We start from the raw sequence: 21,596 nt of genomic DNA, 5'->3' as shown, positions 1-21,596 counted from the left end.
GGGTAACTTATATCTCAATAAAGCTGTCACTAAGTATATTTCAAAAAAAAAAAAAAAACGCCAGGCACTGTGGCTCACACCTGTAATTCTGGCACTTTGGGAGGCCAAGGCTGGTGGATCACGAGGTCAGGAGACTGAGACCATCCTGGCTAACACGGTGAAATCCCATCTCTACTAAAATACAAAAAATTAGCCGGGCATGGTGGTGGGCACCTGTGGTCCCAGCTACCAGGGAGGCTGAGGCAGGAGAATGGTGTGAACCCGGGTGGTGGAGCTTGCAGTGAGCCAAGATCACGCCACTGCACTCCAGCCTGGGCGAGAGAGCGAGACTCCATCTCAAAAATAATAATAATAATAATAAATTTTTAAAAAGCTCAGGTTTTGACATCACAGACTTCAATGTGAATACGTCCATTGATGCTGCACTTTTCTGCCTGTGAATCCATGGGGAAATTTAACCTCTAAACAGTTTCTTCAGGTATAGTATAAAAGGGGAGAATGTCTACTTCCCTACAGTGTTGTGGACATAAAATAGTATTTAATTACAGATCATAGGTGCTCAAATAAGTAGGTTTATTATTTCTCTCCATGGAGTCAAATATTATTTCCTTGCACCAGTGGTTCTCAAAATGTAGTTTCCATGCCAACAACAGCAGCAGCATTCAGGCACTCAGAAATACAAATTGTCAGGTACCACTCCAGACCTACTAACTCCGAAATTCTAGAAGTGGTTTTATCAAGTACTCCAGTGTAATTACATGGTCAAATTTAAGAACTAGGGCTATATGCCAAAGACATAAGAGGAAACTATGTAGCCAACTACTGCAGAACAGCAGTTTTCAAGATTTCTTAGTCAAAGCTTGAATTTGGGGCTGGGCGTTGTGGCTCACGCCTGTAATCCCAGTACTTTGGGAGGCCAAGGCAGGAAGACTGCTTGAGCCCAGGAGTTCAAGATCAACCTGGGCAACACAGTGAGATCCCTACGTCTACAAAATAATTTTTTAATTACCTGGGCATGGACACACACCTGTAGTCCTAGCTACCTGGGAGGTTGAGGAAGGCGGATTGCTTGAGCCCAGGAGATTGAGGCTGCAGTGAACTGTGAACGTGCCACTGAACTCCAGCTTGGGCAACAAAGTGAAACCCTGTCACCAAAAAACTTGAATTTGGTCAAAAAATTATTGAAGACCCAAAAGAACTTGTTTACATAGGTTATATCTAGCAATATTTACTTGTACTTTAAATTAAAACTAGGAATTTAATTTAAAAAAAATTTTTTTTTTAATTTGAGATTGAGTTTTGCTCTTGATGCCCAGGCTGGAGTGCAATGGCACCATCTCGGCTCACTGTAACCTCTGCCTCCCGGGTTCAAGCGATTCTCTTGCCTCAGCCTCCTGAGTGGCTGGGATTACAGGCATGTGCCACTATGCCTGGTTGGTTTTTTTTTTTCTTTTTTTTTTATATTTTTAGTAGAGATGAGGTTTCTCCATGTTGGTCAGGCTGGTCTCAAATTCCTAACCTCAAGTTATCCGCCTGCCTCGCCCTCCCAAAGTGCTGGGATTATAGGCGTGAGCCACCATGCCCGGCCCTAATTTTTTTTTTTTTTTTGAGACAGAGTCTCAGTCTATCGCCTAAGCTGGAGTGCAGTGGTATGATCTTGGCTCATTACAACTTTGGCTTCCCAGGTTCAAGCGATTTTCCTACCTCTGCCTCCTGAGTAGCTCAGATTACAGATGCTCACCACCATGCCTGGCTGTTTTTTTTGTTTGTTTTTGTATTTTTAGTAGAGATGGGGTTTCCCCACGTTGGCCAACCTGGTCTTGAACTCGTATCCTCAAGCAATCCACCCACCGCAGCCTCCCAAAGTGCTGAGATTACAGGCACGAGCCAATCCGCCTGGTCGAAAACTAGGAATTTTAAAAATAGTAAATCATGCTGGGCGCGGTGGCTCATGCCTGTAATCCCAGCACTTTGGGAGGCCAAGGTGGGTGGCTCACAAAGTCAGGAGATTAAGACCATCCTGGCTAACACAGTGAAACTCTCTCTCTACTAAAAATACAAAAAAAAAATAATTAAGCCAGGCACGGTGGCTCACACCTGTAATCTCAGCACTTCGGGAGGCCGAGGTGGGTGGATCACGAGGTCAGGAGATCGAGACCATCCTAGCTAACACAGTGAAACCCCGTCTCTACTAAAAATAAAAAAAAAAATTAGCTGGGCATAGTGGCGGGCGCCTGTAATCCCAGCTACTCGGGAGGCTGAGGCAGAATGGCATGAACCCGGGAGGCGAAGCTTGCAGTGAGCGTGGAGGCGAAGCTTGCAGTGAGCCTAGATCACGCTACTGCACTCCAGCCTTGGCAACTGAGCAAGGCTCCGTCCCAAAAAAAAAAAACAATTAATAATAATAATTAGCTGGGCATGGTGGCGGGTACCTGTAGTCCCAGCTACTCGCGAGGCTGAGACAGGAGAAAGGCGTGAACCCAGGAGGCGGAGTTTGCAGTGAGCCGAGACAGAGCCACTGCACTCCAGCCCAAGTGACAGAGTGAGACTCTGTCAAATAAATAAATAAATAAATAACAGTAAGTCTTTTTAAAAATCAGATAAAGCCAGACGCAGTGGCTCATGCATGTAATCCCAGCACTTTGGGAGGCCAAGGCAGGCAGGGTCACATGAAGTCAGGAGTTCGAAGCCTGCCTGGACAACATGGTGAAACCCTGTCTGTACTAAAAATACAAAAATTAGTCAGGTGTGGTGGTGCATGCCTGTAATCCCAGCTAATTGGGAGGCTGAGACAGGAGAACTCGCTTGAACCCACGAGGTGGAGGTTGCAATGAGCCGAGATCGCATCACTCATGCCAGCCTGGGGGACAGAACAAGACACGTTCTAGAAAACAAACAAACAAACAAAAAAACACATAAAGCCATTATATGTTAACAGAAATAAATAACATATTCTTATGAAAAATGACTATTTGCCAAAATAATTATAATAAGAATTGCATTGTTTTACAATTTTTGGAAACCTGTTTTTTTTTGGGGGGGAGTACAGTGACGTGATCTTGGCTCACTCAGCTCAACGCAACCTCTGCCTCCTGAGTTCAAGCAATTCTTCTGCCTCAGTCTCCCAAGTAACTGGGATTACAGGTGCACACCACCATATCCGGTTAGTTTTTGTATTTTTAGTAGAGATGGGTATTCACCATGTTGGCCAGGCTAGTCTCGAATGCCTCACCTCAAGTGATCTGCCTGCCTTGGCCTCCCAAAGTGTTAGGATTGCAGGCGTGAGCCACTGCGCCCGACCTATTTTTGCAAACCTCTTTAGTGGCTGACTTAATATAAGGTAACTGAATTCTCCTATGTGCTTCTGCACTCAATCTGTTGTGCTATCATACATCACACATGGCTCTGCAAAACTCCAGCACATGGTCAGGAGAGAATGAAACTGAAAAAGGCAAATAACATATTGGCATTGTAATAAAAACAGCTTTGACCTTGAGGAACCCTAAAAGGTGCTTGAAGGTTACCAGGAGTCTCTCTCTTTTTTTTTTATTTTGAGACAGAGTCTCACTGTGTTGCCCAAGTTGGAGTGCAGTGGCACCATTCTCCTGCCTCAGCCTTCCGAGTAGCTGGGACTACAGGCACCCACCACCACGCCCTGCTAATTTTTGTTTTTTATTTCTATTAGAGATGGGGTTTCACCATGTTAGCCAGGATGGTCTCGATCTCCTGACCTCATGATCCGCCTGCCTTGGCCTCCCAAAGTGCTGGGATTTCAGGTGTGAGCCACCACGCCCGGCCCCTAGGAGTCTCTTGAAGCACCATTTGTGAATCACTGCTGGCCAGGAATGGTAGCTCATGCCTATAACCTCAGCACTTTGGGAGGCTAAAGCGGGCAAACTGCTTGAACTCAGGAGTTCAAGACCAGCCTGGGCAACGTAGTGAAACCCCATCTCTACCAAGAATACAAAAAAATTAGCCAGACGTGGTTGTGCGCCAACTGTGGCCCCAGCGACTCAGGAGGCTAAGGTGGGAGAACTACTTGAACTCAAAAGGCAGAGGTTGCAGTGAGGCAAGATTGGTGTCACTGTACTCTGGCATGGGTGACAGAGTGAGACCACCATCTCAGAAAAAAATAAGGGTAAGGAAAAACAAAAAGAACCACTACTGTTGTGTTAAACACATAGTATGTTTTTAAATTATAATATGGCTTGCTTAAAACAAAATGTCAAAAATCTGGTTACTATCACTGAATCACAGCTCGTATACTTCATGCTTTACTGTATTTCTTAACTGATTTTTCTTTTTTTCTTGTTGAGACATGAGTCTCACTCTGCCACTTAGGCTGGAATGTGGTGGCGCAATCTTGGCTCACTGCAACCTCCATCTCCCAGGTTCAAGCAATTCTCCTGCCTCAGCCTCCTGAGTAGCTGGGATTACTGGCGCCTGCCACCATGCCTGGCTAATTTTTATATTTTTAGTTAAGACAAGGTTTCACCACATTGGCCAGGCTGGTCTCGAACTCTTGACCTTAAGTGATATGCCCACCTAGGCATCCCAAAGTGCTGAGATTACAGGCATGAAGCCACTGCACCCAGCTGATTTTTCTTCTTTTAAAATGAGTTATCTGATCAACTAATTCATTTTTCTTAGAAATCATTTATCAGGCCAAGTGAGGTGGGTCATGCCTATAATTCCAGCATTTTGGGAGGCCAAAGTAGGTGGATCACCTGAGGTAAGGAGTTCGAAACCAGCCTGGCCAACATGGTTAAACCCCCTATCTACTAAAAATACAAATATTACCCAGATGTGGTGGTGCGCACCTGTAATCCCAACGACTCAAGAGGCTGAGGCAGGACAATAGCTTGAACCTGGTGGGGCAGAGGCTGCAGTGAGCTGAGAACATGCCACTGCACTCCAGCTTCAGTGACAGAGAAAGACTACCCTAGGCAACATAGCAAGACCTCTGTCTCCACAAAAAGTAAAAATATTAGCCAGGCATAGTGGTGCATGCTTACAGTCACAGCTACTCCAGAGGGTGAAATGGCAGGATCACTTGCGCCCAGGAGTTCAAGGCTTCACTGAGCTATGATTGTGCCACTCTATTCTCTAGCCTGTAGTCCCAGCTACTCAAGAGGCTGAAGTGGGAGGATCTCTTAAGCATGGGAGGTCGAGGTTACAGTGAGCCTCTGATCATACCACTGCACTCCAGCCTGGGTGACAGAGCAATACTCCATCTCAAAAAAATAAAAAATAAAAAATAAAACATTGGCCGGGCGCAATGGCTCAAGCCTGTAATCCCAGCACTTTGGGAGGCCGAGACGGGTGGATCACAAGGTCAGGAGTTTGAGACCATCCTGGCTAACACGGTGAAACCCCGTCTCTACTGAAAAATACAAAGAAAACTAGCCGGGCGAGGTGGCGGGCGCCTGTAGTCCCAGCTACTCCGGAGGCTGAGGCAGGAGAATGGCGTAAACCCCGGAGGCGGAGCTTGCAGTGAGCCAAGATCCGCCTGGGCGAGGGAGCGAGACTCTGCCTCAAAAAAAAAAAAAAATTAGTTCGGCATAGTAGTTGTAGTCCAAGCTACTCAGTGGGCTGAAGCAGGAGGATTGCTTGAGCCCAGGAAGTTCAGACCGCAGTGAGCCGTGATCATGCCACCGCATTCCAGCATGGATGACAGAGCCAAGCTTGGCTAAAATTTCTTTTTTTGTGTGTGTGATGGGGTCTCTGCTCTGTTGCCCAGCTAGAGTGCACTGGCACGATCTCGGCTCACTGCAACCTCCACCTCCTGGGCTCCAAGTGATCCTCCAGCCTCAGTCTCCTGAGTAGCTGGGAACACAGGCATGCACCACTATGCCTGGCTAATTTTTTGTATTTCTGGTAGAGATGGGAGTTTTGCCATGTTGCCCGAGCTGGTCTAGAACTCCTGGGCTCAAGCAATCCACTCGCCTTGGCCTCCCAAAATGTTGGGATTACAGGCATGAGCAACCAAACCCGGCCAAACTTGCCTAAAATTTAAATTTTAAGTAGAAAGGAATAAAACTACTCTTGCAGGTACCATATACCACAAACCATATCTCACTAGCATCCCATAAGTTAGAAATTTGTGATAAGACTTTTAGAATTACTTGAATAAGGCAAAAATGCCTCAAGTAGAAAATTATTACTATTATTATTTATGATTATTATTTTTTTGACATGGAGTCTCGCTTTGTCGCCCAGGCTGGAGCGCAGTGGCGCGATCTTGGCTCATGGCAACTTCAGCCTCCCGGGTTCAAGCAGTTCTTTGCCTTAGCCTCCTGAGTAGCTGGGATTACAGGTGCTTACCACCATGCCCGGCTACTTTTTTGCATTTTTAGTAGAGACAGGGTTTCACCATCTTGGACAGGCTGATCTTGAACTCCTGCCCTTGTGATCCACCCACCTCGGCCTCCCAAAGTGCTGGGATTAGAGGCATGAGCCACCACGCCCAGCCAAAAATTATTTTTTAAAGAAAAAAAGGACGTTTCCTCCAATTACACTTATAACTTCCATTAATAGTTGATAACCTGTGTGGGCGAAGGGACCACAAAGAGCACTCTAAAAGGTTAGCTAAAATACAGATCCATGAGGGGAAAAATTTTTTTTTTTTTTGGAAATAAAGTATTCTCAAGCGATCCTTCCACCTCAGCCTCTTCAGCAGCTGGGATTACAGGTGTGTACCACTACACCCAGCTAATTTTATTTTTAGTAGAGACAAGGTCTCACTACGTTGCCAAGGCTGGTCTTGAATTCCTGAACTCAAACGATCCTCCTTTCCTCAGTCTCCCAAAGTGTTGAGATTACAGGTATGAGTCACTGCACTCAGCCTATGATTCGTACCCAAAAGGGCAGTAACAATTATCATCAAACTAATGTATCTCTAACTTGCTCATCAAGCTAATGTGAGCTCCAAGTATACATAGGTTTATGTCTGTATTTTGAAGTCTCTAGTCAATTCCGAACCTTTAGTTCTAAAGCTACCCCAGTGGACTTCTACTCTGTGTATCCTCTACTTCTCAGCTTAGGGCACTCTAAGAACTGCCCCACTTTCCCCAAAAGTTCTTTCCTACATGTATTCATCACCAAATTTTGTTTTTTCTTTTTGAGACAGTTTCACTCTTGTTGCCCAGTCTGGAGTGCAATGGCGTGATCTCAGCTCACTGCAACCTCGGCTTCCCAGGTTCAAGCAATTCTCCTGCCTTAGCCTCCGAGTAGCTGGGACTACAGGCGCCTGCCAACATGCCCAGCTAATTTTAGTGTTTTTAGCAGAGATGAGGTTTCACCATGTTGGCCAGGCTGATCTCAAACTCCTGACCTCAGGTGATCCGCCCGCCTCTCCCTCCCCAAGGTGCTGGGATAATAAGCATGAGCCACCACACCTGGCCTTTCATCACCTAATTCTGTCTACTTATACTCTTTTATCAATTTCTTAGGTTTAGTAGTTTTTAAATGGTATTCATTTTTTCCAGCACACTTAAAAATGCTTTGTTGTTCTGTTTTTTATAGAGACAGGGTCTTTCACTTTTGCCCAGGATGGAGTGCAGCGGCGTGATCACAGCTCACTGCTACTTCGGACTCCTAGGCCCAAGGAGTTGCTCTGCCTTCTGAGTAGCTGGGACTACAAGTGCACACCACCATGCTCAACTAATTTTCGTGTTTTTCTGTAGAGATGAGGTTTTACCATGTTTCCCAGCCTGGTCTCAAACTCCCGGGCTCAAGTCATCTACATACTTCAGCTTCCCAAACATCTGGGATTACAAGTGTGAGCCACCACGCCTGGCCTGGCCAGAATTTTTTATTTTTTAAAAGCATCTTTTTAGTCACTTAGGGAAAACATATATTCTTATGATTCTATCATAGTGAATCTGTCTCATGGATGTCATTATATTTATGTTTCTTCTTTCATTTACATAGAGTTTAGGGAGAAAGACGATGTTACTGATCTCGATTAGTGGCTTTTCTTTTTTCTGAGACAGAGTCTGCTCTGTCATCCAGGCTGTGGTACAGTGGCATGATCTCGATTCACTGCAACCTCTGCCTCCCAAGTTCAAGCACTGATCAGTTTATCTTGAACATAAAGTCTCAAAAATCACTCCAAACTTGAATCCCCTAACAACCTGTCTCTTTTTTTTTTTTTTTTGAGACAGACTCTCGCTCTGTTGCCCAGGCTGGAGTGCGGTGGCGTGACCGCGGCTCTCTGCAAGCTCCACCTCCCGGGTTCACGCCATTCTCCTGCCTCAGCCTCCCGAGTAGCTGGGACTACAGGTGCCCGCCACCACACCCAGCTAATTTTTTGTATTTTTAGTAGAGACGGGGTTTCACCGTGTTAGTCAGGATGGTCTCTATCTCCTGACCTCGTGATCCGTCCACCTCGGCCTCCCAAAGTGCTGGGATTACAGGCTGAGCCACCGCACCTGGCCCCAAACTCTTTAACCTTATAAGAAAGCAGGGCCAGGTGTAATGGCTTGTGCCTATAATTCAAACACTTTGTAATCCAAACACTCACAAAGTGGGTGGCTCGCCTGAACTCAGGAATCCCAAGACTAGCCTAGTGGCCAGGTACGATGGCTCACGCCTGTAATCCCAGAATTTTGGGAGGCTGAGGCAAGTGAATTGCTTAGGGTCAGGAGTTCAAGACCAGTCTGTCCAACATGGCAAATAAAACCCCATCTCCACTAAAAAAAAGTACAAAAATTGGCCGGCTGTGGTAAGAAAGAGGAGGTCAAAGGTGTAAATAACAGCAGAATAATTTGAGCCAGAAATTCAGTCTTCTTTTCTCCTTTTTTTTTGAGACAGTGTCTCAATCCAGTCCCTTTCCTGTCCTTAGTGTAAAAGGCTGGAGTGCAGTGGCACAATCACAGCTCACTGCAACCATGACCTCCCAGGTTTAGGTGATCCTCCCACTTTAGCCTCCTGAGTACCTGGGACCACATGAGCGAGCCATCACAACTAGTTAATTTTTGTACTTTTTTACACACAGGATTTCGCCATCTTGCACAGGCTGGCCTCAAACTCCTAGGCTCAAGGAATCCACTCACCTCAGCCTCCCAAAGTGCTGGAATTATAGGTGTGAGCCACCATACCTGGGCCAGCCTTCTTTTACTTACCTTTCCTGTACTTTTTCTTCTTTACAAAGACAAAACAAGGCTGGGTGTGGTGGCTCATGCCTATAATCTCAGCACTTTGGGAGGCCAAGGTGGGCAAATCACTTAAGGTCAGGAGTTCAAGACCATCCTGGTCAACATGGTGAAACCCCATCTCTACTAAAAATACAAAAATTAGCTGGGCGTGCCAGCTTGAACCCCCAGAGATGCAGGTTGTAGTGAAACAAGATCGTGCCACTGCATTCCAGTCTGGGCAATAGAGTGAGGCTCTATCTCAAAAAATAAGTAAATAAATATAAAAATAAAAGAGGCCAGCCACGGTGACTCACACCTGTAATCCCAGCACTTTGGGAGGCAGAGGCGGGCAGATCATGAAGTCAGGAGATCGAGACCATCCTGGCTAACACAGTAAAACCCCCATCTCTACAAAAAATACAAGAAATTAGCTGGGCGTGGTGGTGGGTGCCTGTAGTCCCAGCTACTCGGGAGGCTGAGGCAGGAGAATGGCGTGAACCCAGGAAGTGGAGCTTGCAAGTGAGCCGAGATCGTGCCATTGCACTCCAGCTTGGGTGACAGAGTGAGACTCCATCTTAAAAAAAAGAGAGTAGGCCGGGCGCGGTGGCTCAAGCCTGTAATCCCAGCACTTTGGGAGGCCGAGACGGGCGGATCACGAGGTCAGGAGATCGAGACCATCCTGGCTAACACGGTGAAACCCCGCCTCTATTAAGAAATACAAAACTAGCCGGGCGAGGGGCATGTTTCTGTAGTCCCAGGCCACTGGAGGCTGAGGCCGGAGAATGGCGTGGAACCCGGAGGCATGGAGCTTGCAGTGAGCTTGAGATCCGCCACCGGGCACTCCAGCCTGGGCAGCAGAGCCAGACTCCGCCCAAAAAGGGAGAGTAAAATCCCAGCCTGGATAACATGGTGGAATTCTGTTTCTATCAAAAATACAAAACTAGCCAGGCGCTGGTGGTGTGCACCTGTGGTCCCATGTACTTGGGAGGCTGAGGTGAGAGGATAGCTTGAGCCTAGGAGGCTGAGGTTGCAGTGAGCCAAGATCACACCACTGCACTCAAACCTAGGTGACAGAATGAGACCCTGTCTCCAAAAAACAAAAAAAATCTCTTCATATGCCAGATACTTTATTATCTGGTTCAGTCTCATTAAATGGTATTATCCCTATTCAACTGATGAACAAACCGGAGGTAAAGATTAAGCTCATGTCAATAATTGAGTGGTCAAGTCAAATTTAAACCCAGTACTGAAGCTTGAGAGGCTATGTCCTTCCAATATACTCAGCTGCATTTTTGAGGGGCTACAGTGAAACCTACTTCAGTTGGGAACAGTGGCTCATGTCTGTAATCCCAGCACTTTAGGAGGCTCAGCCATGAGGACTGCTGGAGGCCAGGAGTTCAACACCAGCCTGAGCAACATGACGAGAGCCCATCTCTACCAAAAATGAAAAAATTAGCTGAGCATGGTGGCACGCACCTGTAGTCCCAGCTAATCGGGAGGCTGAGGTGGGAGCATCACCTGAGCCCAGGAGGTCAAGGCTGCAGTGAGCCATGATCATGCCACAGCACTCCTACCTGGGCAAGTTAAATCCTGTCTCTAAAAAAACAAAAACAAAATACGAAGGAAAAGAAAACCTTCTATCTCACCAGGCCCACCTCTCCATACTCCTGCCTCTCCAGCACGTTCCAGTTCCTTTCCTGTCTTCTTTTTTTTTTTTTTTGAGACGGAGTCTCGCTCTGTTGCCCAGGCTAGAGTGCAGTGGCCGGGAGGCAAAGCCTGTCTTCTTAGTGTGAAAAAAACATCCAGAATACAATGAAATTCGACCCTAATAGACAAAGGCAAGAAAACTGGATTTGCAACTGGAGGAGCCTGTTGTCTAACATAAAGACCTCTAAAGAGGAAAACTCTGGCTGGATGCGGTGGATCACGCCTGTAATCCCAGCACTTTGGGAGGCCAAGGCCAGATCACCTGACGTCAGAAGTTTAAGACCAGACTGACCAACATGGTGAAACCCTGTCTCTACTAAAAATACAAAAATTAGCCAGCACAGTGGCAGGCGCCTGGAATCCCACCTACTCAGGAGGTTGAGGCAGGAGAATCGCTTGAACCCAGGAGGCAGAGGTTGCAGTGAGCTGAGATCACGCCACTGCACTCCAGCCTGGATGACAGAGTGGGACTCCGTCTCAAAAAATTAAGGAGAACATTTTATCTTCTCAACAAATGTAGTAGTTTCTCCTCTTTCAGAAAGCTTATCATCCATTAGCATTATTTTTTTGTGCCTTACAATTTTTATTCTTTTTGTTTTTTGAGATGGGATCTCACTCTGTCACCCAGGCTGGAGTGCAGTGGCATGATCTCAGGTCACTGCAACCTCCACCTCCCAGGCTCAAGGGACTCTCCCACCTCAGCCTCTCAAGTAGCTAAGACCACAGGCATGCATCACCACGCCCAGCTAATTTTTTCTATTTTTGGTAGAAACAGGGTTTCACCATGTTGCCCAGGCGGGTTTTGACCTCCTGGGCTCAAGCAATCCTCCCACCTCAGCTTCCCAAGTAACTGGGACTACAAGTACATACCACCATGCCTGGGTAATTTTTTTTATTTTCTGTAGAGACAGAGTTTTGCCATATTGCCCAGGCTGGCCTCAAACTTCTGGACTCAATGATCCGCCCGCCTTGGCATCCCAAAATGCTGAGATTACAGGCATCCACAAATGCACTTGGCCGTTTTGTGGCTTACAAACAACAAACACAAACCTAGAAATCTATAGGTAATCTGAGTTACGGAATCACACAAGTTAATGAAGATCACTGAAATACATCAGCCTTTCCATTTTTAAATTAATTTCAAATGTCACACTATCAGTAATGAGCCAAGACCAACCCTCCTGTGTTCTGTCTCTACTCAGGAAGACACAAATAGAAAGGAAGCCTCAGCCGGGTGCCACGGCTCACGCCTGTAATCCCAGAATTTTGGGAGGCCGAGGTGGGCGGATCATGAGGTCAGGAGATCAAGACCATGCTGGCTAACATGGTGAAACCCTGTCTCTACTAAAAATACAAAAAATTAGCCAGGCTTGGTGGTGCATGCTTGTAATCCCAGCTACTCGGGAAGCTAAGGCAGGAAAATCGTTTGAACCCGAGAGGTGGAGGTTGCAGTGAGCCACGATCACGCCATTGCACTCTAGTAGCCTGGATAACAAGAGCGAAACTCCATTTAAAAAGAAAAAAAAAAAAAACGCTGGGGGTGGCTCACGCCTGTAATCTCAGCACTTTGGGAGGCCGAGGAGGGAGGCATATCTCTTGAGGTCAGGAGTTCAAGCCCAACATGGGGAAACCCAGCCTCTATTAAAAATACAAAAAAAATTGCTGAGGGTGGTAGCGCACACCTGTAGTCCCAGCTACTTGGGAGGCTGAGGCGTGAGAATAGCTTGAACCCAGGAGGCGGAGGCAAGAATGCACTCCAGCCTGGGTGACAGAATGAGACTCTGTCTCAAAAAAAAAAAAAAAAAAACCAACCCAGGTGTGGCCAGGTGCAGTGGCTCATGCCTGTAATCCCAGCACTTTGGGTTGAGGAGGCAGGCGGATCACGAGGTCAGGAGTTCAAGACCAGCCTGGCCAACACAATGAAACCCCTATCTCTATTAAAAGTATAAAAAATTAGCCGGGTGTGTTGGCGGGCACCAGGAATCCCAGCTACTCAGGAGGTGGGGGCAGGAGAATCCATCCAGGGCCACAGTGCAAGACTCCATCTCAAAAAAAGAAGAAACAAAGAAATAAAACAACCCAGGTACAATGACATGGCAGCACCACAGAGTGTTGGTCGGCCTTGGAAAGCCAGTCCCCCACCATCACTGACATCGCCGCCAGTGGGGTCATGTGCCGGGAACGGGTTCCGGTGCAGAGAGCCCCTCATCCTGGGAAAAGGGGTGCTGCCAGAAAGGTGGTCGCCTCCTCACTCATCACGCGAGGCACGTTGAACCTGATGCTAAACCATTCATAGATGTCCTGCTTCTGGGTTGGGGTTTCCTAGGTAGCTAAGCATATCCCTGGCTGCAATCTATTCAAAGTCAGCCCTTAACACTGGGGTTTGTTTTTTTAAAAAAAAAAAAAAAAAAAACTTAAAGAAAAAGGAAAAAATTTTTAGTCCACATTAACTTTGAAAATCTTAGTGTTAAATAGTTTCAGAGTCCCCCCTTAATGAAAATAACCTGTAACATCCATACACATGTGATGATCCCACTAACTAAAACACTGACAACAAATAAAGTACATTAAACAGGCTACACCTCAGCATTTCCCATATACCTGAACCTGCTGTGGCTGCTGAACCTGGATCTGCTGTTCTTGCTGGGTTTGTGGCTGAACACTGGTGGTGACTGGACAGGCAAGTTCAAGCAAAGACCCAGCCACTTCGGTGCTGTCTGTGTATATGCAGTTCCCACCCTGTTGGTACACCATGGTAGTGGTGGCTGTCTGCTGGAACTCCTGAAGGGCTTCTGGCCCCTTAGAGGCCAGTGAGTCCAGAAATTCCTTCATCCTGTGTTGCGGGACAGACCGTGCCTTTACTCGGATGTACTCTTCAAAGGAGATGGTGTTCTCCAGGGAATTATTCATATTGCAGAGTCCTTAGGGTTCCTAGAAATAAACAGAAGTCAAAATTATGTTACTGTTTTTAGCAGGAAATGCCCAGAAACAATTACCCTTGCACAAAACTGGAATATATTCAGGGCAGCCGTATACATATACAATAAAAAAATAAAGTTTTATTATACCACCTTATTTTTTCAATTAATGGATGTTTGAAAATTATTTCCATTAACATTTCTTAAATAAAACTATCACACTGAAAACAAAAAACAAACACATGCTTCACAATACTGGATGAAACAGGCTGAAAACACATTTCCCACCTAGCACTAGGTCAATCCCATCTTCTGTGCAGAACGAAGCACTGGACAGTAAACGTCACATGCAAAACTGCTCTGTGACCATCACAGAGAGGACACCAAGCAAGGAGGAAGAAGCCAGGGGCAGGGATTCCTATGGATATGTTTTATTTCCAAGCATTTCCTATAGCAGAGATAGGTATGCCACCTAGTTGTGGCAAGACACAAGAGGCAGAGGATATGTTCTTTATCTCCCATCAGAAAAACCAAAAATCTTATTTTGCCATATGCTGCTCACATTCTTTTGCAACACAGCTTATTAGTTAAGAGTACGGACTCTGGAGCCGAGCTACCTGGGTTCAAATCCCAACTTTATGTTTCCTTCATTATTTAACTCTAGAAAAGTCAATTAACCTTAGTTTTCTTGTGAGTAAAATGGGGATACAATAGTACTTACCTCACAGTTGACATGAGGATTTAATAAGGCATTTAGAAAATCACCTAACACATAGATAGTACTACATAAATGTAACTAATACTATTAAAATAATTCTGGGAAAAAAAGGTATATAGTGCTTTAAATATCCAGGTCACTACTAAAATTCAGAAATAAATTCTACAAGTTTTCATCAGGTATTTATTTACCTTAAGAATTAACCTGCAGATGTAGACAGTTAACTCTCATTACCTGAGGGACAAGTGTGCAATCTGTGGACTGCTGACCCCTGTCGCTGCTACCTTTGTACCATCCTCCCTTGATCAGCCAGACCTTCAGAATAAAAGGAGCAGCAGGATGAAAGAGTAACAGAAACCAAGCAAACGTTTTTGCCAAAAAGGATTCTCCGATAATTCTGAATGTCTGGAAAGGTGATTTGTTCCCTTGAGCAATCAGGCTAGATATACTAGACTGACCAGATGCTCTACCTTACGTTACAGATATAAAATATGTGGGTTAAGCATCTACTTTCTTCTACCTAGGCTCTAAATTCTTGGCAGACAAGACTATGTCCTGGTTCTCTCCGAACAGCTCACCCATGTTAGTTGCTTCATATATACCTGCTACATTTGAAATTCAATGTGGAACAGGAAGAATTATGATTTCTTTTCCTTTTTTTTTTGAGACAGAGTCTCATTCTGTTGTCCAGGCTGGAGTGCAGTGGCACAATCTCAGCTCACTGTAAGCTCCACCTCCTGGGTTCACCCCATTATCCTGCCTCAGCCTCTCGAGTAGCTGGGACTACAGGCACCCGCCACCACATCCAGTTAATTTTTTTGTATTTTTAGTAGAGACGGGGTTTCGCCATCTTAGTCAGGATGGTCTCGATCTCCTGACCTCGTGATCTGCCCGCCTCGGCCTCCCAAAGTGCTGGGATTACAGGCATGAACCACCACGCCCAGCCTTTTTTTTTTTTTCCCCAGATGGAGTCTCCCTCTGTCACCCAGGCTAGAGTGCAGTGGCACGATCTCGGCTCACTGCATCCTCCCAGGTTCAAGTGATTTTCCTGCCTCAGCCTCCCAAGTAGCTGGGACTACAGGTGCCCACCACCATGCCCAGCTAATTTATGTATTTTTAGTAGAGACTAGGTTTTGCCGTGTTGGCCCGGCTGGTCTCAAACTCCTGACTTCAGGTGATCTGCCCGCCTTGGCCTCCCAAAGTGCTGGGATTATAGGCGTGAGCCACCCGATTCTCTCTGTAATATCCATAGCTTCATGGACTCAAGCAATCCTTCCACCTCAGCCTGGGCAACATGGAGAAACTCCATCTCTACAAAAAAATACAAAAATTAACTGGGTGTGGTGGCATGCACCTGTAGTCCCAGCTACTAGGGAGGCTAAGGTGGAAGGATTGCTTGAGTCCAAAGATCTAGGCTGCAGAGAGCCAAGATCACTCCAATGCACTCCAGCCTAGGCGACAGAGCATAACTCTGTCTTAAAAAAAAAAAAAAATTAAGTTATCAGCTGGTCACAGTGGTGCACATATGTAGTCTCAGCTACTCAGGAGGCTGAGGCGGGAGGATTGCTTGAGCCCAGGTCTTTGAGCTGGGAAACCTAGAGAGACCTTCATCTGTAAAAAAAATACTAATAATAAAATAAAATAATAATAAAGTTGTTGATGTCCACGTCACACAGAAGGAGAGCATCAAGCCAAGCACACTTTGCCTAACTACAGATTCAGAGAAGGCTACTTGGCTTAGGTGATCCGAAAGCACTCATTTGCCACACTTGCACAAAATGTATCAAAGTTCCCCTTTGTTAACAGCATCACAGTAGGGATTTCCTTAAGAAGGCATCTTTCAGCCAGGTGCGGTGGCTCACACCTGTAATCCCAACACTTTGGGAGGCCAAGGTGGGCAGATCACCTGAGGTCAGGAGTTCAAGACCAGCCTGGCCAACAAAGTGAAACCCTGTCTCTACTAAAAATACAAAAATTAGCCAGGCGTGGTAGCAGGCACCTGTAATACCAGCTACTCAGGAGGTCGAGGCGGGAGAATTGCTTGAGTCCAGGAGGCAGAGGTTGCAGTGAGCCAAGATTGTGCCTCTGTACTCCAGCTTGGGCACCAGAGTGACACTCTACCTAAAAAAAAAACAGGCATCTTTCATAATAAAGATCCGGTAACATTACAAAGTTATGAAATTCTAATATCTAATCACACATACCCTTCTGCTCAAAAGGAGACAAAGGAGAGATTATATGAGCAGCCATTAACAGGTCCTCTACCATGCTGGTACATAATTTCAGTTTTTCACCTCCATTACAAAAGAGCAGCAGGTCAGTTGGAATTTACATTTCCTAAAATGTATTTTCTTCAACTGTCAGTTGTATTTACACAATATACTGAGATTGATAAAATTGTCAAAGCTACTACAAAAAGCAATTTTCTTTTTTTTAAGGTACAAAAGTAAAGTTTTTGCATGCAGCAAAAACCTTTTTTTGTCTCAAGTCTGGGAAAAGACAAATGAGTAAACACCAATACAAAGAAACACTGTTTCCCGATGGAGTAGATGGGAATTCAAAATCAAACAAAACAAAAAAACAACAAAAAATAATTTAAAAAAAAACAAGAAAAAAAACAAAACACCGCAAACAAAGTTTACAGAACTGAAAAACCTTCATGACTATTGCCTAGTAAAGCCAGTGTCTATGATCCTCCTAGTAACCCTATTTCTCCTCACTCTTGTCTTTCAAGTTTCAGAAACTCAGAAGGGGCAGCTTAAACCTCACCTCAAGTCTGATATTAAGTGTAAAAGATAATTTCACCAACTTTTCTTACTAGAAACAAGCTTTCTACAGTACTCAGTATAGAATTCCACCTAGTTTTTGTTTTGTTTTTGAAGGTTTATTCAGAGGTTGGGGAAAGGGATATGAAACTTAACTAAGAAAAACTGTTCTAATAGTATAAAAAGATATAAAATAAGGCCGGGCACGGTGGCTCACTCCTGTAATCCCAGCACTTTGGGAGGCCCAGGCGGGCGGATCACAAGGTCAGGAGATCGAGACCATCCTGGCTAACACGGTGAAACCCCATCTCTACTAAAAATAGAAAAATTAACCGGGCGTGGTGGCAGGTGCCTGTAGTCCAAGGTACTCGGGAGGCTGAGGCAGGAGAAAGGTGTGAACCTGGGAGGCAGAACTTGCAGTGAGCCGAGATCGCGCCATTGCACTCCAGCTTGGGCTACAGAGCCAGACTCTGTCTCAAAAAAAAAAAAAAAAAAAAAGATATAAAATAAAAAGTAAAAGCAGCTAAGTATGCTTTGACCTCTGGTTCTTGATCATGCCATTGCACTCCAGTCTGGGCAACAAGAGTGAAACTCCATCTCAAAAAAAAAAAAAAAAAGCCTAAACAAATTATACATAAAAAACTAAAAATCACCCTCCTCTCACCAAACCCTACCAATCACATCAAACCTTTATGCCTCTACTTGTAGACTCACTTGTAGAGTATTGCCCAGGTGCAGTGGCTCAGGCCTCTAATGCCAGCACTTTTTGGGAGGCTGAGCCAGGTGGATCACCTGAGGGCAGGAGGAGATCGAGAATAGCCTGGCCAGCATGGTGAAATCCTGCCTCTACTAAAAATATAAAAATTAGCCAGGCATGATGGCACATGCCTGTAATCCCAGCTACTCAGGAGACTGAGACAGGAGAATCACTTGAACCCAGGAGATGGAGGTTGCAGTGAGCTGAAACTGCACCACTGCCCTCCAGCCTAGGCAACAGAGTGAGATTCCGTCTTAAAAAACAAAAAAATTGGAGTATCTATGGAGTTCTATGTAAGATCAGGAAATTAAAGTTCCACACCCCCGATTTTCTGTTGTGGGTTTCTTGAGACAAGGTCTTATTCTATCGCCCAGGATGGAGTGCAGTGGTATAAAATCTTGGCTTACTGCAACCTCAACCTCCTAGGCTCTATCGATCCTCCCACCTCAGCCGCCCAAGCAGCTGGGACTACAGGCATGTGCCACCATGCCCAGCTAATTATTGTATTTGTTGCAGAGACAGGGTTTTGCCATGTTGCCCACGTTGTTCTCAAACTCCTGGGCTCAAGAGATCTATCTGCCCACCTCAGCCTCCCAAAGTGCTGGGATTACAGACGTAGGCCACGATGCCTGGCCGAAGCCTTCTTTTTTTTTTTTTTGGAGACAGAGTCTTGCTCTGTAGCCCAGGAGTGCAGTGGCATGATTTCTGCTCACTGTAACCTCTGTCTCCCAGGTTCCAACAATTCTCCTGCCTTAGTCTCCCAAGTAGCTGGGATTACAGGCACACGCCAATATGCCCACCAAATTTTTGTATTTTTAGTAGAGACAGGGTATCACCACGTTGACTAAGCTGGTCTCGAACTCCTGACCTTGTAATCTGCCCGTCTTGGCCTCCCAAAGTGCTGGAATTACAGACACCTGCCCCCACACCAGGCTAGTTTTTGTATTTTCAGTGGAGATGGAGTTTTGCTATGTTAGCCAGGCTGGTCCCAAACTCCTCGTCTCAAGCAATCTGCCCACCCTCCCAAAGTGCTAAGATTAGAGGCGTGAGCCACTGCCCCCAGCAACATGTCCTCTATTTTAGACAAACATTTAGCTAAGTGAAAAAAACTTCTATTTAATCAATATTTTAGTTTTAGAATACAACATTTCATACCAAAGTCCAGAACGTATTTTTTGTCAATCAAGTTTCCAAAGATATGATAAAAATCATTCTGCTGCCTATGTCATCTCCAAATAAATCCTACCAGTCAGTATTTCTAGAATAGTACCTTTAAAAAGTTACTATAAGAAATGCTAGTCCAAATACAAATTTATTTCCTGAGCAAACAGGCAAATAAGCTAGATATTCGGTTGTCAGAAAATATAAAAGCTTCAAAAAGTTACTTGCTATAAACCATCAAAATCCATTCTTTTTTTTTTTTTTTTTTTTTTTTTTTTTTTTGAGGCCAGGAGTCACCGGCTGTGTCGCCAGGCTGGAGTGCAGTGGCGCTGATCACCGGCTCACTGCAAGCTCCGCCTCCCACGGATCACGCCATTCTCCGCCTCAGCCTCCGGTAGCTGGGACTACGAAGCCCGCCACCTGTGGCTAGTTTTTTTTTTTGTATTTTTTAGTAGAGCCCGGGGGGTTTCACCATGTTAGCCAGGATGGTCTTGATCTCCTGACCTGGTGATCCACCCACCTCGGCCTCCCAAAGTGCTGGGATTACGGAAAAACCCCGAGCCTACGCGCCCGGCCAAAATCATTCTTTAAGCCTTTCATTAAAAAAAAAAAAAAAGGCGGGCCTTGATGTCAAGCCTGTAATCCCAGCACTGAAGGCAGGCCAGTGGGATCCACGAGGTCAGGAGATCCAGCGAGACCATCCTGGCTAACGGTGAAACCCGTCTCTACTAAAAAAATACAAAAACCTGCCCGAGCGGCCCAGTGAGCGCCTGTAGTCCCAGCTACTCCGGGAGGCTGAGGCAGGAGGGGCCCAGTGAACCCGGAGGCCCGGAGCTTGCAGTGAGCTGAGATCGGCCACTGCACTCCCAGCCTGGGTGACAGAGCAAGACTCCGTCTCAAAAAAAAAAGAAAAAAGAAAAAAAAAGCCTGGTAGCGGTGGATCACATCTGTAATCCCAGCACTTTGGAGGAGCCAAAGCGGGTGGATCATGAGGTCAGGAGATCGAGACCACCCTGGCTAATACAAAATACAAATACAAAAAATAAGCCAGGCGTGGTGGCAGGTGCCTGTAGTCCCAGCTACTTGGGAGGCTGAGGCAGGAGAATGGTGTGAACCTGAGAGGCGGAGCTTGTAGTGAGCCGACACTGCACCACAGCACTCCAGCCTGGGCAACAGAGCAAGACTCCATCTCAAACAAACAAACAAACAAAAAAAGGCCGGGTGCAGTGGCTCACGTCTGTAATCCTAACACCATGGACTTTGCGGGGCCAAGGCAGGCAGATAACCTGAGGTTGGGTGTTTGAGACCAGCCTGACCAACATGGAGAATCCCCGTCTCTACTAAAAATACAAAATTAGCTGGGCATGGTGGAGCATGCCTGTAATCCCAGCTACTCGTGAGGCTGAGGCAGGAGAATCGCTTGAACCTGGGAGGTGGAGGTTGCAGTGAGCCAAGATCGCACCACTGAACTCCAGCCTGGAGACAGAGTGAGACTCTGTCTCAAAAAAAAAAGGTGGGGGGAAGGGGGCTGGGATGATGGTGCATGCCTGCAGTCTCGGCTACTCAGAAGGCTGAAACAGGAGGATTGCTTGAGTAGTCCAGGAGTTCTGGGCTGTAGTGCACTATGTCAATCGGGTGTCCACACTAAGTTCAGCATCAATATGGTGACTTCATGGGAGCAGGAAATCACCAGGTTGCCTAAGGAGGGGTGAACCGACCCAAGTTGGAAATGGAGCAGGTCAAAACTTCCATACTGATCAGTAGCAGGATCCTGTCTGTGGACAGCCACTGCATTCCAACCTGGGCACCACAGTGAGATCCTATCTCTTAGAAATAATAGTAATAATTTAAAAGACAAACAAGCTTGAGGTAAGAAACATTCCATAAAACCATTAGAAAATGTCAATACTAAGCTGAGCATGGTGGCTCTCACCTGTAGTCCCAGTTACTTGGGAGGCCGAGGCGGAAGGATGGCTTGATCCCAGCAGTTTGAGCCTGCAGTGAGCTATTATCATGCCACTGCACTCCAGCCTGGGTGACAGTGAGACTCTATCATTTATTCATAGATAATAAGTAAATAAGCAAGCAATTAAGTTAACAGGCTGGGCATGGTGGCTCAAGCCTGTAACCCCAATGCTTTGGAAGGCTGATGATCATTTGAGCCCAAGATGATCATTTGAGCCCAAAAGTTTGAGACCAGTCTAGGCAACATAGGGAAACCATCACTATCTTAATTTTTTTTTTTTTTTTTTTGAGATGGAGTCTCACTCTGTCACCCAGGCTGGAGTGCAGTGGCATGATCTCAGCTCACCACAACCTCTGCTTCCCGGGTTCAAGCAATTCTCTTGCCTGAGTCTCCTGAGTAGCTGGGACTACTCAGCACCACACCTGGCTAAATTTTTTTTCTTTTTTTGAGATGGAGTCTCACTCTGT

General features: G+C 45.9%; 1 protein-coding gene across 4 annotated transcripts in view; it reads right to left on the bottom strand.

Annotated features, from left to right (window-relative positions):
- The window catches only part of QRICH1 (glutamine rich 1), a 67,113-nt gene that overhangs the window by 34,906 nt on the left and 10,611 nt on the right, over positions 1 to 21,596 (bottom strand). For all 4 annotated transcript variants that reach the window (XM_031663349.1, XM_031663352.1, XM_031663350.1 and 1 more), the window contains one exon: positions 13,446 to 13,775. In XM_031663349.1, coding sequence (XP_031519209.1) covers positions 13,446 to 13,754 — 309 coding nt within the window. In that variant the 5' untranslated portion in view covers positions 13,755 to 13,775. The remainder of the gene's footprint in view (positions 1 to 13,445; positions 13,776 to 21,596) is intronic.

This window comes from Papio anubis, chromosome 2 (genome assembly GCF_008728515.1).
Source record: "Papio anubis isolate 15944 chromosome 2, Panubis1.0, whole genome shotgun sequence".
NCBI lineage: Eukaryota > Metazoa > Chordata > Mammalia > Primates > Cercopithecidae > Papio > Papio anubis.
This window is presented reverse-complemented; position numbering and strand designations above follow the sequence as displayed.